The sequence below is a fragment of the Peromyscus eremicus genome, chromosome 12, assembly GCF_949786415.1.
Source record: "Peromyscus eremicus chromosome 12, PerEre_H2_v1, whole genome shotgun sequence".
NCBI classification, from domain to species: Eukaryota; Metazoa; Chordata; class Mammalia; order Rodentia; family Cricetidae; genus Peromyscus; species Peromyscus eremicus.
Genome location: NC_081428.1, coordinates 50,350,042 through 50,363,881, shown reverse-complemented (window position 1 = coordinate 50,363,881; position 13,840 = coordinate 50,350,042). Strand labels below are relative to the sequence as shown.

Here is a 13,840-nt window from a genome sequence, read left to right as displayed (position 1 = left end):
CCTTCTAAATTTTGACATAGGGTATTGGTCCCCAAAAACAGCATAAAAGAAGGGCTTTTAAATTCAGAGCATGTTGTGGAATATTATTTTAAGGTGTCTTACTTTTGTTTATGTTGTATTTGTTTAACTCTGTGAAGCTGTGTTACTATGCCTGTCTAAAACACCTGATGGTCTAATAAAGAGCTGAATGGCCAATAGCAAGGTAGGAGAAAGGACAGGCAGGGCTGGCAGGCAGAGAGAATGAATAGAAGGAGAAATCTGGGGGAGGGGGGGAAGGAGCAAGAGAAAGAGGAGGATCCAGGGGTCAGCCACCCAGCTACACAACAAGGCATGGAGAAAGAAACAAAGAAAGATATACAGGACTAGAGAAAGATAAAAGTCCAGAGGCAAAAGATAAACAGGATAATTTAAGTTAAGGAAAGCTGGCTAGAAACAAGCCAAGCTAAGGACGGGCATTTGTAATTAATAATAAGCCTCCATGTGTGATTTATTTGAGAGGTGGGTGGTGGGCCCGAAAAGAGCCAAAAGACTACAAAATGACGAGCAGCGGGAGTGCTGCTGTCTCCTAGGCCCCACCTAGAGCAGTTCTCATGGGGTCTCCGTGACCCACAGTGTAGGCTGAGCTATCACACTCTGAGGAAATCTCTTACTTGTAACAGCACCGCGGTCTTCATGGTGGAACAAGAATTCTCCGAGCCATTCCTGCCAAGCAGTGTCCACTCCTGATCTCAAGTCTGTGGCTCCAAACCCCACGCCACTGTGTTTTGCTTCCTGGATGGAATCCTGTAGACTGTCTCTGTCCACCCTACTCTCATTTGGCATCAAGTACTTTCCACCTGGTTGAAATTTTCACTCAGTGGCTGGTACCTGCTGCAGCCTACAGCACAGCTCAATATTCAGGTCTTGCACAGGCAGAGGACTTCTTCCTCCAGTGATGACTCTGTTTTGTTGCCCGACAGGGAGTAGACACTACATGTTAGTCAGATGAAGTCAATGAAGTTACAGGTGCTAATGAAATGCGATTTAGGGTCAGATGGAAATAAAAAGAAACTACCCGACTGGTACATCTGATCTTTTCCTCTCTCGTTGGCAGGTTCTGGGAGATGGCCTTTACATTCACCGGTCTCAAGCTGCAAGGGTCACTGGGGCGATTTGGCAAAACATCCACTAGCGACATAGAGGGTTACATTGAGCTTCCTGATGGGAAGGTGGGTGTGGCCATATTCCTCCCTGATTAGACTGTTTAGGAATGAAAGCACGCTTACCCAGAACTCGACCACATAGTCTAAGATTGTCAATGATAACAGATATTATAATTATCAATGTGGTGAAAACCTCATTTTACTTTTTCCCATCAATTGAAATAAAAACTTTTTCCCTAAAATTTTTGTAATCCATGTATACTCACCATTTCCTGGTTTTGCTAAATATTCTATGCATATAAAGTATGAAGCATTTTCCTGTATTAACATAGTGACATGCTCGCTACTTTTCTGATGTCACGGAATGATAGTGATTTATATTATCTTTCCTTTTTTTTGGTCATGATGTTCCAAGGGACTTACAGGCTCAAGGTTTTATTCAATCTTGTGTCTTTTGTTTTGGTGTCAGAGTGTCATTCAGGAAGATGAATTGTTTTACAGAGATATGTGCAACGTTGTAGAATTGTACAACAATTTGTCAGTTGATTTTCTGACTTATTAGTTCATTTTTCTCTTGCTCTTACAGATCTTATGGGCTGTTTTGTCTAAAAGGATCCATTCCCCTTTAATATCTTATTGGGCCCCCTGTTAGAATGAGTTACACTGTGTTCCTTGTGATCACTTCTCTTATAAGAACATGCCAGCACACAGATACTACTTGAAGACACCAAATGACCTGGTCATTGAAGTGATGGAACGGTGTCAATTAAAGTACCGTGTATGGGAGGAAATGAAAAGCCCGGGGCCAGCCAGTCTAGCAGAATTAGTGAGCCTCAGGCTCAGTGGGGGACTCTGGCAGAATCACAGTAACAATAAGGGTGGGAAGGGAGACCTCTGACCTCCATGTGTACTTGCATGCACACAGGCACCTACATTTGCATACACCACTCACCTCCCTCCCTTGACAAAAAGCCTCAGGTGCTGGTTAAACTGTAATCCGAAATCTATACAGCAATCTCAAATGAGTCTGTCGTCAAACTCTGAATACTTGTTAAGGTAAACATCAATCTAACCTTCCTTCCTTCCTCCCTCCCTCCCTCCCTCCCTCCCTCCCTCCCTCCCTCCCTCCCTCCCTCCCTCCCTCCCTCCCTCTCTCTCTCTCTCTCTCTCTCTCTCTCTCTCTCTCTCTTTTTCGTGACAGGGTTTCTCTGTGTAGTTTTGGTGCCTATCCTGGATCTCGTTCTGTAGACCAGGCTGGCCTCGAACTTACAGAGATCAGCCTGGCTCTGCCTCCCAATTGCTGGGATCAAAGGCGTGCGCCACCGCTGCCCGGCCAGTCTAACCTTTCTTGAAAGCACAGTGTGAACTGTGTCTCTGAAAGTCCATTAGAGCTTGTGTAGGGGTAAGGGGAAAGTAGCCATTTTCAATGATATAGTCACAGAAGGAAATATTCAGGGGTAGGAATGAATATCAGGTATTTAGAGGGTGGATCAAATTAAGACATGTTGGCAAAGCGTGGACACTGTGTTGAGAAGTATTTCTGGGTCCTAGTGTGTCTAACAGCCAGGCAGAATTATTGTGCATTGGAAGAGCAATGTTAGAAATGAGAGAAGCAGCGGATATATTTGGTCATAAAATTCCAGGTAAGTTAGGAGGGAAATCTGGAATCAAGATGATGAGCTAGGAAGGAAGCTATTACAATCATGTAAAGGAAAGAGCCGATGGGGGCGGGGCATCCTGCTCTGAGGACCAATGGAAAAGAAAGCTGGATGTGATTGACATTTCAGAAAAAGAATGCCTTGTAAGTTTTTGTCACTTTAGGTGGCTTTAATCGTTGAACAGTTAATTTCATACAGGTTGAGGTGCAAGCCTCCATGATCCCTGGAGGTTAGCAAAGGGAAGGGCAGATTGGACAGTGGATGTCAAAGTCCAAATACACAGGAGAGCTAAGTTCTAATGCTTACGGCTGGTGTCTAGTTCACAGGAGAGCTAAGTTCTAATGCTTACAGCTGGTGTCTAGTTCGCAGGAGAGCTAAGTTCTAATGCTTACAGCTGGTGTCTAGTTCACAGGAGAGCTAAGTTCTAATGCTTACAGCTGGTGTCTGGTTCACAACCATTTCTTGACTATTTAGTGAAGAACCACAGGCACTCAAAGCTTCCCAGTACACACATATGATGAATGTTGCACAAGAGAGAAATGCTAATATTCCTGTTGTGACCATCATACATTGTATACATGGATGGAGTTTATCACACTTCACTGTGTAAATGTGCACAATTAGTATTCATCAAAGAAAACCCTTCTTCAAAAAACAAATTAAAGACTCTACTAACGTGAGCTCAGGCAGAATAACAGGTCACATAGGCAAGTGAGGTAAAATTAGTGAGAAAGACTGAACTAAAGTCATCAGTTCCTACAGATGAGAAGGAAAGCAGTTATGCCAGAGTTTCCCACCATGCATCAGTCCACACTAAGGATCTGTGGAATTAAGATATTCTAGTCAAAGATGCACAAGGACCCCAGAGAAAAGAAATGTGTGTGTCAGTGTCCTTGGCCTCCTGCTTCTGAGACAGTGTGGTCAGAGCGGGGACTTACAAGTCATGACACTTGATCCAGAATCATGGCTCCTCTGAGAAACTTAGGGGCAAGTTATTTAAGTGTTTGTGTTTTGGTTTTCTCTAACTTTTTTTCTTGTGTAAAACAGGGAGATAATGGTCAGAGTCATGTCTGACTCACGTTAGTCCTTTGTGAAAGTGAGAACAAAGCTACAGCCAGGAAAATAAAGCATTCACATACTCAACTGCATACGGTGTTGCTGATAAGTGTACCTAGTGCATGTGGCTTTGGGCATTAAATACCAGTGTGAAGAAAGTATTCAGGCAATGCTTGACCCAAAGCCCTTACACCACAAGTATTACTTATTATTACATTCATTAAGCATTCTGAGGACCTATGTTTGATGGCATGCTCTTTGGGAACTGTTGAATTAGACAGATTGATTTGGGGGCAGTTGCAAATATCTTCCTTGTTTGAAACTGAGCTGAATTCTGCTTAACTCAGTGGCTTCACAACTTAGCGGACAGCACTACACTTAGGAATTAGAATCTCATCTGTGAAAAACTTTAAATATCCCGTTTTGACACAGTCATTCAACGCCTGAATCTTATCCTTAAGAGGTGTATAAAGAAATCTACTATGAGCATTTGTGAAGAAATTGCCATTAATGTGCATCCTAGTCACAGGATGCTAGAAGGAAACACATCAAAATGTAATCAGAGGTTGAATCTGTGGTGCTGGATTTTTATTTCTTTGTTTTCTTTACTTCCATACTCAAGCTTTCTATTTTCATAGTAAAAAAAAAATCAAAAATCTAAAAGTAACTCTTGCCTGTTTGAGGTCCGCATGAAGATATTTCATTTTTATGCACGTTTCTTTCTTCATGCCTGTCAGGTACTCTCAGGATCAGAGTGGGGCAACCTGCTGCTTTGGGAAGGCAGCCTCATCAAGGTGGAGCTCTGTCGAACTGGCATGAAGTCTTGTCACCAAGGTCCCATTAACCAGATAATGCTGGATGAGGGGGAAGTCATTACCGCTGGGTCAGATGGCTGTGTCAGGGTAAGGCATCAGCACTCCAGTTAAGACTTGCAGATCACCTAGGAGGTTTTGTCTTATAGGCTGCTTCGTGAAGGGGGTCAATGGTCACTTATTTCTAAGACCAACTCATTTTCAATAATGCTTCTCACATGGTAAATATTTGCATTTTTGTCAACATTAATTGGAACATTATGAAGGGATCTCTTGTTCTTGTGCTTCAGGTGTTGATATAGGAGTTTCAAGAAATGAAAGCTCATATTAGCACCAGATAAACAATGGGCACACATCCTTTCAAAATACCCACTATGGGCAGGCATTTTCTAAGGAATGAAAATGCTGAACTTTCTGTTTGAAACAGGGTCTCACTGTGTAGCCCTTACTAGTCTGGAACTTACTATACAAAGCAGACTGGCCTTGAACTCTCAGAGATCTGCCTGCCTCTGTTCTCCAAGGGCTGGGATTAAAGGTGTGCATCACCATGCTGGTGGTGAGAATGCCAATTGGAAACAGTCTCAGAGATGTGTGAATGGGGGTTGCTGTGTACAGCCCTTACCAAGTCTTTGTGCTAGGGAACTCATTGAGTTCACTGTGAACACTGTCCTACCTAAAGCCTGGAGGAAGCTGGAATATTGCCTCAGAAACTAAGTCTCCCAAGTTGCTGTTCTGTCCTCTGTTTCCCATTCACCCTGTATGGCACCTCCTGTGAGTACCACTGTTCTTAATGAACCTGGACTCTTGTGATTTGCCCTGGAGTCCTTTTGGTACATGGTCTTCTGGAGCCTTCTAGCTCTTAAATTCCTCGAGACCAATTTGCACTGTCCACATACTCTTGAATGTATGGGTTTCCACTGGAGGGTGCCCAACTTACCAGGGGCTGTACTCTTAGAGAAAACTAAGCTAACAACTCTCTCCAGGAGGCTAACAACCGCCGATAGCTCCATGGCTTGGGGTAGACTTGTGCGCCTAACTCCCCTCTCCATGTTGGGATTTGGTCTGGCTAGGGCTTGCATGGCTTCTGTACATGTTCTCACAGCTGTTGTGAATTCCTATGTGCAGCTGTCCTTCTGCCCAGAAGATAATGTTTCCTTCTAGTCATCCACCACCCCAGGCTCTCACTCTCTTTCTGCCTCATCTTCTGAAACGATCCCTGAACCTTTTTGGGAGGCAGGGGGCATACGGGTATAATATGTTCCATTTAGGGATGAGCACTGTTCAGTCTCTTACTCTCTCTCCCTTTGCCAGTGTTAATCAAAACAGAAAGAAAATAAAAGCTTCTCAGATGAGGGTTGAGAGATGCACTGATCTATGGGTATAAGAATAAGTCATTGGAAGCTGGGCGGTGGTGGTGCATGCCTTTAATCCCAGCACTCAAGAGGCAGAGGCAGGTGGATCTTTGTGAGTTCGAGGCCAGCCTGGTCTACAGAGCGAGTTCCAGGAAAGGCGCAAAGCTACACAGAGAAACCCTGTCTCAAAAAACAAAAAACAAACAAAAAAAAGAATAAGTCATTGGGAGTTGGTTTAATGCTATGTCTATTTAACTGCATAATAGTAGCAGGTTTTTCTCTTAGAGCCTATAACCTGTCTAGCCATAGATTCTTAACCAAATAATGGTGTCAGGTATGGGTATGGGTTGCATCTTGTGGAGTGGGGCTTAAATCCAATATGAAAGTTGGTTACTCCCATGATGTGTGACACTTCTGCACCAATGGACATGTCTTCCCAGACCAGTCATTACTAGAGCTCTCCAGGGTCATAGCTGGCTATGATCGACGATTGCTTTTCTCCCCCAGTAGCATGTATAGCACTTTCCGGCACTGGGAAAGCTAGCCAGTCTGTACTATGAAGCTCCCAGGTCTGTACCAACTTGGTTTTGCCATGTTATGACTCAAGCGTATGGCATCTTCAGCAACAGGGTCTCACTGTCAAATTTTGGAGGGTCATCAAGAGCATTGTCAATAGCCTGTAATGTTTGGTGGTCTATGGAACCTCACTGGCCAACAACTCCAGAAGAAGTCACTCATACCTGACACCTTTTATTGGTTAACCTCTGGTGTCTAGGTTAGGGGGCATTATTGTCGTGTTATAAAATACTTTCTTATTGATTTTGTCAGATATGGGACTTTGAGACAATAGACACTGCTGATACTATAGATGACACTGGATTGTTGGAGATAGAGCCGATTAATGAACTTCAAGTAGACAAGAATGTCAACCTCTTCTCAATGATAAAGATGGATGAAATTGGAAATAATTTTTGGCTGGCTCAGGTATGTTACATTCTTCTGTTTTGGCTTTTTAACTGTACCAGGACATAAACTTAAAATAGAAATAGAATTAATTGTTTGGGCTAGAATGCTCCATGTTACAGCATTATGTGATTGCCTTGCTTATTATATGTGTATAGTCTTAAATATATAGAAGATTTTTTTTTGGTTTTTCGAGACAGGGTTTCTCTGTGTAGCTTTGATATAGAAGATATTTTAATATATTTCAATCACACTCTATAATATATGTAAGCACTAGATGTTATTGTTGGCCCTCATTTTAATAAATCACAGGAATAATGATTTTAATTTGGTGAAAATTAAAAATGATAAAATATTATTAGCTATTTAATTTTTTAGGATGCCAGTGGAGCCATATGGAAGCTTGACCTTAGCTTTTCAAATATTGTAAGTGCCCATTTTCCTTATCTTCTCCTAAATGCTACAGTAAAAATTGTTTGGTATTTTTAAAACTCTGCTTCATCTTTCTCCACATTAGATCATTGTTTCTACCAAATGAAAACAGGACTGTCATTATGCATTGCTCATTTCCCAAACATATGGAGTCTTCCTTTATATTACCTCATGTGATCCTCACAGCTGCTCTGCTGAGCAGGCAGGAAGACCTGGGAAGTGGCATTTGATGGGATCTGTGTAAAATCAGTCATCAACCTCAGAGCCAAGAGTCCATCTGGTTTTCCTAATTCTGAAGTCCAGCGCTCTTTCTAATCTGCCATACTTTAAAAAGTTCTCTCTCAGAGTAACACCACACATTATGTTACAGGGTTCTATTTACATTTCTTTAAAGTTGACTTTAATTCTATATTGCTCTGTTTTTGATATCTGTTGCTCTTTGTCTATTCTCAGACCCAGGACCCAGAATGCCTCTTCTCTTTCCATTCTGGGGCCATCGAAGCCTTGGCTGTTTCTCCTCTCACTTATCTCATGGCTACAACTGCCTTGGACTGTAAGTATAAACTATCTCCCAACCCCGTGTGTGCATGTGCGTGTGTGTGTGTGTGTGTGTGTGTGTGTGTGTGTGTGTGTGTGTGTTGTGCACACATGCATGTTCATGTATATGTACATGTGTTCTGGTGTGTGTGTATGTGGTAGCCAGAAGGTGACATCAGTTGACTCCCTCTATTGCTTTCCAACCTATGTTTTGAGACAGGGTCTCTCACTGACCCTGAGTCACCAACTGTTAGACTGACCAGCCACGAAACTGCAGGTATTCTCTTGTCCCTGCCTCCCCAGCTCTGGGGTTAGCAGCATGTTCCACCATGCCTGGCTTTTTCATGGATGATGGGGATCCCAAGTTGAGTCCTCATGTTTGTGTGAAGTGCACAGACTGCAGCAGACACAATTAGGGATTAGACTAAAGACATAACTATAAATTATTTATGAAAATGCTACTCCTTTTTTAGTAACCACAGGTATGCCCTTTCTGTTCTCACCACGTTCCTTTTCTCTCGACTTTGGGTATTTATAATCTTGTAGACTGTGCAAAGGGCCACTTTTTTGTTGGTCAATCACAACTTGTGCCTCTTATCAAACTATCAGAGGGTCCAATGAGATGGAGAAAAAGAGGCTTGAAGGGAAGAGATGGAGAGGATCACAGAACACATGTGATGTGGAAGAGAAAGGAAGAATACTGGGGATAGGTGGAGACAGTGGGGATGGGGCTAGGGGATGGAGGGGGCAGATGATGTCTGTATGTGGGCGAAATCAACTAAAACTAAGTATGTATGAATGTGCCGCAAGGAAATCTGTTACTATGTGTGTTCATTTAAAAACAATTAAGAAGAAAAAAAGCAATACAAATTTAAAAGGCTATTAGGCTATCAGTTGATCTGAGTTACTGTATTTAATCCTGTAATATTTACTACATGAAAAGTGAGCCAAGATTGTTTAAAGAAATAATATGTTTATGACTTGTTTCTTTTAAAACTTTTTTTCCCTGTAGGTTTTGTTCGTTTCTACGATTTTGCTAGCAAGACTCCTTTGATTCAAATGAAATTCAAACAGGGAGGTACTTCCCTCACTTGGGTACCCCGAACAGTAAGTCTGTTCTTTTAATCAACTTCCACCAAAAACACTAGAAAATACACTGTATCGGAGATACTTTTGTAGCGATGTAGTTATTTTATAGCTGAGAATTTTAGAAGTATAAATATTTCAAGTTGGTTTATTTTACCTAGAACATTGCAGAAATCATCTCATGTTTTCACTGTTAAGGGTTCATTTTTCTTTGATGAAAATCTTTTTTTTTTTTTTTTTTTAGATCCCCCTGCCTTTGCCTCTCGAGTGCTGGGATTAAAGGCGTGTGCCACCACCGCCCAGCGAAAATCTATTTTTATGCCACTTGTGGCAGAGGAATAGCTCTGTTTTGCAAAGTAACCATGCAACCGAACTTGAGGCATCTCCTGTTCATGCAACCACACTTTTAAACTCCATGGGACTATTTGGGGAGTCTTCTGTCCATGCAACCACACCTTTTAAAACACCATGGGACTATTTGGAGAATGATTAATTCTTATTTGGGGATTAAATCACAGAGAAACTGGTTCAGGCATGCCTCAGCTCTGGCTTTCTGTTACTGTTTGGATAAAGACTACTTTCAATGTATCGTGTAAGATGTTCTGTGTCCTGGTGGCTTCTGGTTTCTACCTCCAGTTCTTACGGTAACATGGCTTCTTCACTCTAGTCTGCTCTCATAAGGCTGAATTCTCCTTGAATTCTGCTTTCTCCTGACACTGGATCTTTGCGCAGGCTCTGTCTGCTCTCACGGGTTCTTGTTCCACCTTCTTGTATCTAGTTAGTTCTGGACCAAGCACCCTCCCATCTCAGCTTTACCATCTTGGCCTTAGAGGAGTCCTCAATCTAGGTTGGCTTTATTTGCTAAATGCTCTGAATGGCTGTGTTTCTTTCCTTTGGCGCCCGTGTTAGCTCATATTTTATACTCATTTACATGTTAATGGGGGACATTCAGTCCATTTGTGTTCACCCCAAACTGCTGGTGACAGGTGCCTCTTATACAGGAGGCAGGCATGCTGTTAGTATTGCTCACTGGAAGCTTGAATTGCCTTAGATGACTCTGCTTGTGGTCAAAAATAGATAAATACCCTGGAATTGATGGAGGTTGCCATAACATGGAACCAAGACTTGAACAGGGAAGCCAGTGCTAAGTTATCCAAATGTGTGTGTGTGTACCAAGAATTTCTTAACTAAATCCCGATCCCCTGCGTTTCATTGTTTCCAAGGTAAGCTACGGTGGTGCACAGATTGTCATAGGATTCCAAGATGGTGTTGTGCGGATTCTTGAACTTTATGATCCAAAAGGAATTACACTTTTTGCAGGACGGAAGAAAGTCTTAGACGCTGAGTTACATATGAAATATGTCTTCAAACCCCATACTGCTGAAGTCACGGCTTTAGCTTATGAACGTGATGGGGAGATTCTAGCCACCGGGGTAAGTGTGAGATTCACTCTCATTTCCTATTGGAATCCATGCCTAGCTTCCCTTTTAAGTCCGCCTATTTCATTGTGCCTTATATACCAATTTTTTTTTTTAAAGATTTATTTATTTACTTATGCAGCATGTATGACTGCAGGCCAGAAGAGGGCACCAGATCTCATTACAGATGGCTGTGAGCCACCATGTGGTTGCTGGGAATTGAACTCAGGACCTCTGGAAGAGAAGTCAGTGCTCTTAACCTCTGAGCCATCTCTCCAGCCCCTTATATACCAAATTTAATTCACATTTTTGCTTTCTTATTTTTTTCAGTGCAGTCTGTATATAATATATGAGAATAGTCTCTAAGTTAAGTTTTAATGCTTATTTTGAATGAGTAGAAAATTTCAATTGGAATCATGTTGGATGAATTACCTATAATCACTAGTTTATAACATAGGTGTGTTCTTAAGGAGGGCCACCTTAGGTGAGGCTTATAAAGTTCATCGAGAGAGCTCTTACCTAGCGTGTAGAGGGCACTCCTTTGATCCTTCATACCCCCTAAATGCAAACCACAACAAAAGCCTGCCTCAGATAGAGCAAACAACTCTATAATCTACAGGAAGAAGTCAGCAGATGCACTGTAGAATTATTTTATATTCTATTTATATTTTATATTATATATGTGTGTGTATGTGTGTAAATATATGTGTGTGTGTGTATATATATATATATATATATATATATATATATATATATATAGTAATCACATTTCTAGAGCTATGTACTGAAACACTTGGGGAAAATGAATCAAAATATTTGAAATCATATATATATATATACATATAATATTAATCTGGAACACATAACCATTGTGTCTATAAGTGTAAACTGAATAGACTATGTGATACTAAATCTTTGTGCTCTATGGGCTTGATGTCATAGTAATATATATTGGGTGTGCATGTCTCTTTTTTTAATTTTCTAGAGTAAAGATAATACTGTCTTCTTATTTGAAGTGGAAAAAGATTACAAGCCAATCGGTTATTTTAACACTCCCGGGCCCGTTTGCCAGTTGATGTGGTCTCCGGCCAGTCATGTAAGTCATGAGTGTTTGTCCTCAAGAATAAATCTCAGTGTCTGTAGCGAGAGGTGCCCCCCCCCCCCCCAACACTTGGGGCTGCATTTCTTTTATTCCTATTTGGCAAAAACCCATCCCCGAGTTACCCCAACTAATTTGCCTAATTTGCTACCAGTGCCAGCCAGAGACTGTAGGAGATAATCCTATGTCTCCTGCAGAATACAGTGATTTAAGTGAGTTCTCCACAGCCCCGGAGATGGCTCTTTGATCAAAGCCTTGGCCACCTCGAACCCTCGACACTTCACTCCTCCTCTCTTTCTCTCAGCATCACTTCCCAGAGAGGCCTGGGCCTCCGCACTACCCCCTAGAGTCTCTCCGACTTCCGTCTCCCTGCTCTTCTCCTTCTACCATAGAGGAGCTGCCCCGCTTCCTACTTAGCAGCCGTTCATTCTGCCCCCGTCCATGGACGGCCTCCTGCTTTTCTTCACTATTTGACATTATCTCTCTCACTTTTCTGACATATGCATTTAGCCTTCCCTGCTGCTCACGGGGTAATTTTCAACGCTGATCCTGTGTTCTGCAGCTATTGCCCCCGCCTTCCTCCTCCCCTCCCCCACCACCCATCTCATATCTCGGCAGCTCTCCGGAGGATTGACTGTCCCAGGGACGCCATTGCTTTCTATACCACTCCATCCTCCCTCTGCTCCTGCCTGCCCTCTAGTTTCCCGATTCCAGACCGGGTAGCTCTTCTGAAGGCACCACTAATACCCACCTGGTGTTTGATTCTTATCTCACTTGATATGGTAGCATCGCTTGATCCCGTTGACCTTTCCTTCCCTTTTGAAATATCTTCTTCCTCTAATGTTAGTGCTTTTCTGCTCCCAGCTCTTGCATCTGGCCAGGCCTTTCAGCCAGTCGGCCGGTGTTAAATCCCTTCATGCCTTGCCCTGGCTCCCTTTCCTCCTGTGACTTTGCTCTGGGTGATGCCTTCTGAGCCCGCCATTTTCCTAAAGCTCGAATGTGCCCCCAGGACACTTGCCGTAATGTCTCCTCTTTACAGAACGGTGCTCACACCTCAACTCATTTTGTAAGTATATTTTATTCATCTGTGCCTTCAAGCTAGATGCCACTTTCTCAGGAAATCATGCACAATCTGGAAGTTCTTGTGGTCTCTTGGAAGGACTTTTGCAATTAAAATTTATATTAATCTGTGTGAAATGGACAGGCTCTCCCTTTGGAGTCAAATTCCATAATGGGAGTGAGGACAGCAGCCTTTCTTACAATTCCGTCTCTAGCATGTAACAAAATGCAGAGAATGTGGTAGATAAATAACAAATTGTACCAAGATGGGGATTTCCCAGATGTGGTTTGGGGAGGAAAAAACTTCTGTGCTGGACCAATCCATCTGGGATCTGTTTTATGTGAGTGGAAGTCAAGGCTGAAGCCTTCTTGAAGCACACCTATGGAGAGAGAAGAGAATTGGAAAGAAGACAAAGACCTTGAGAGCATCAACGTTTAAATTAACTTAGGTAGACAGAGGATGGATTGTCAAGGGTGACAGAGCTGAGAAGTTACCCACAATTCCTCAGCATTTCTAATTAGAACATTCTGCCCTTTAGGCTAACAGGTTTCACAACTGTATATTTGGCTAAGGAAATAAGTTATGGTATCTTTAAAGGAAACAAATATAAATCTAACTTTAGTAAAAAGGTTAGGGATTAGTAATTGAATGATAATAACTAATATTAATATTAATAACTAACACTAATAATCATTAGTAACTAGGATTGTTACTAATACCTGCAGTGGTATATTATCTTTTAAAATGATTACTATATTTTTCCCTGCCTTGTTATCTTTTCGAACTTGTAGAAATTTGCCTACGTGTAAATGATATGCATGTTTCTTTTTTAGCCTGAAAGCACCTTGATGACTCTGTGTGAGAATGGCTATATTCTTGAATCTCTAATTCCAACTATTAAGGATGTAGATGATCATGATGTCGTCTCCTATGAAATCCAAGACATCGTTCTCAGATGTTTCCATTTCTCCAGCGTCAAATCTAAGATTCTGGTATGAGATAGTCGTGAAACATCACCTCCCTTCTTTTCCTTTCATTTGAATACGCAGTACCCTGTAAGAGATTCTGGGAGAATAGGAATAAAATAAAGTAAGACAGATCCTGGCCTGAAGGAGTCTACACGCGGGTAGGAAGGTGGCTGACTGTGGTAGGAGGCAGCCAACTGCAGGAGAAGGCCGTAGTAGGTAGATAACTAAAATCCACGTACAAGGAAAGGAACTTGGGA

The 13,840-nt window shown here is 42.0% G+C and overlaps 1 protein-coding gene across 2 annotated transcripts in view; it reads left to right on the top strand.

Moving 5' to 3' along the window:
• The first annotated feature begins 1,096 nt into the window (after positions 1–1,096).
• Positions 1,097–13,840, top strand: part of Cfap44 (cilia and flagella associated protein 44) — a 65,424-nt gene continuing 52,680 nt past the window's right edge. For both annotated transcript variants that reach the window (XM_059277130.1, XM_059277129.1), the window contains exons 1-9: positions 1,097–1,208; positions 4,594–4,758; positions 6,849–7,004; positions 7,362–7,409; positions 7,869–7,968; positions 8,965–9,059; positions 10,262–10,471; positions 11,442–11,552; positions 13,449–13,607. In XM_059277130.1, the coding sequence (XP_059133113.1) occupies positions 1,104–1,208; positions 4,594–4,758; positions 6,849–7,004; positions 7,362–7,409; positions 7,869–7,968; positions 8,965–9,059; positions 10,262–10,471; positions 11,442–11,552; positions 13,449–13,607 (1,149 nt within the window). In that variant the 5' untranslated portion in view covers positions 1,097–1,103. The remainder of the gene's footprint in view (positions 1,209–4,593; positions 4,759–6,848; positions 7,005–7,361; positions 7,410–7,868; positions 7,969–8,964; positions 9,060–10,261; positions 10,472–11,441; positions 11,553–13,448; positions 13,608–13,840) is intronic.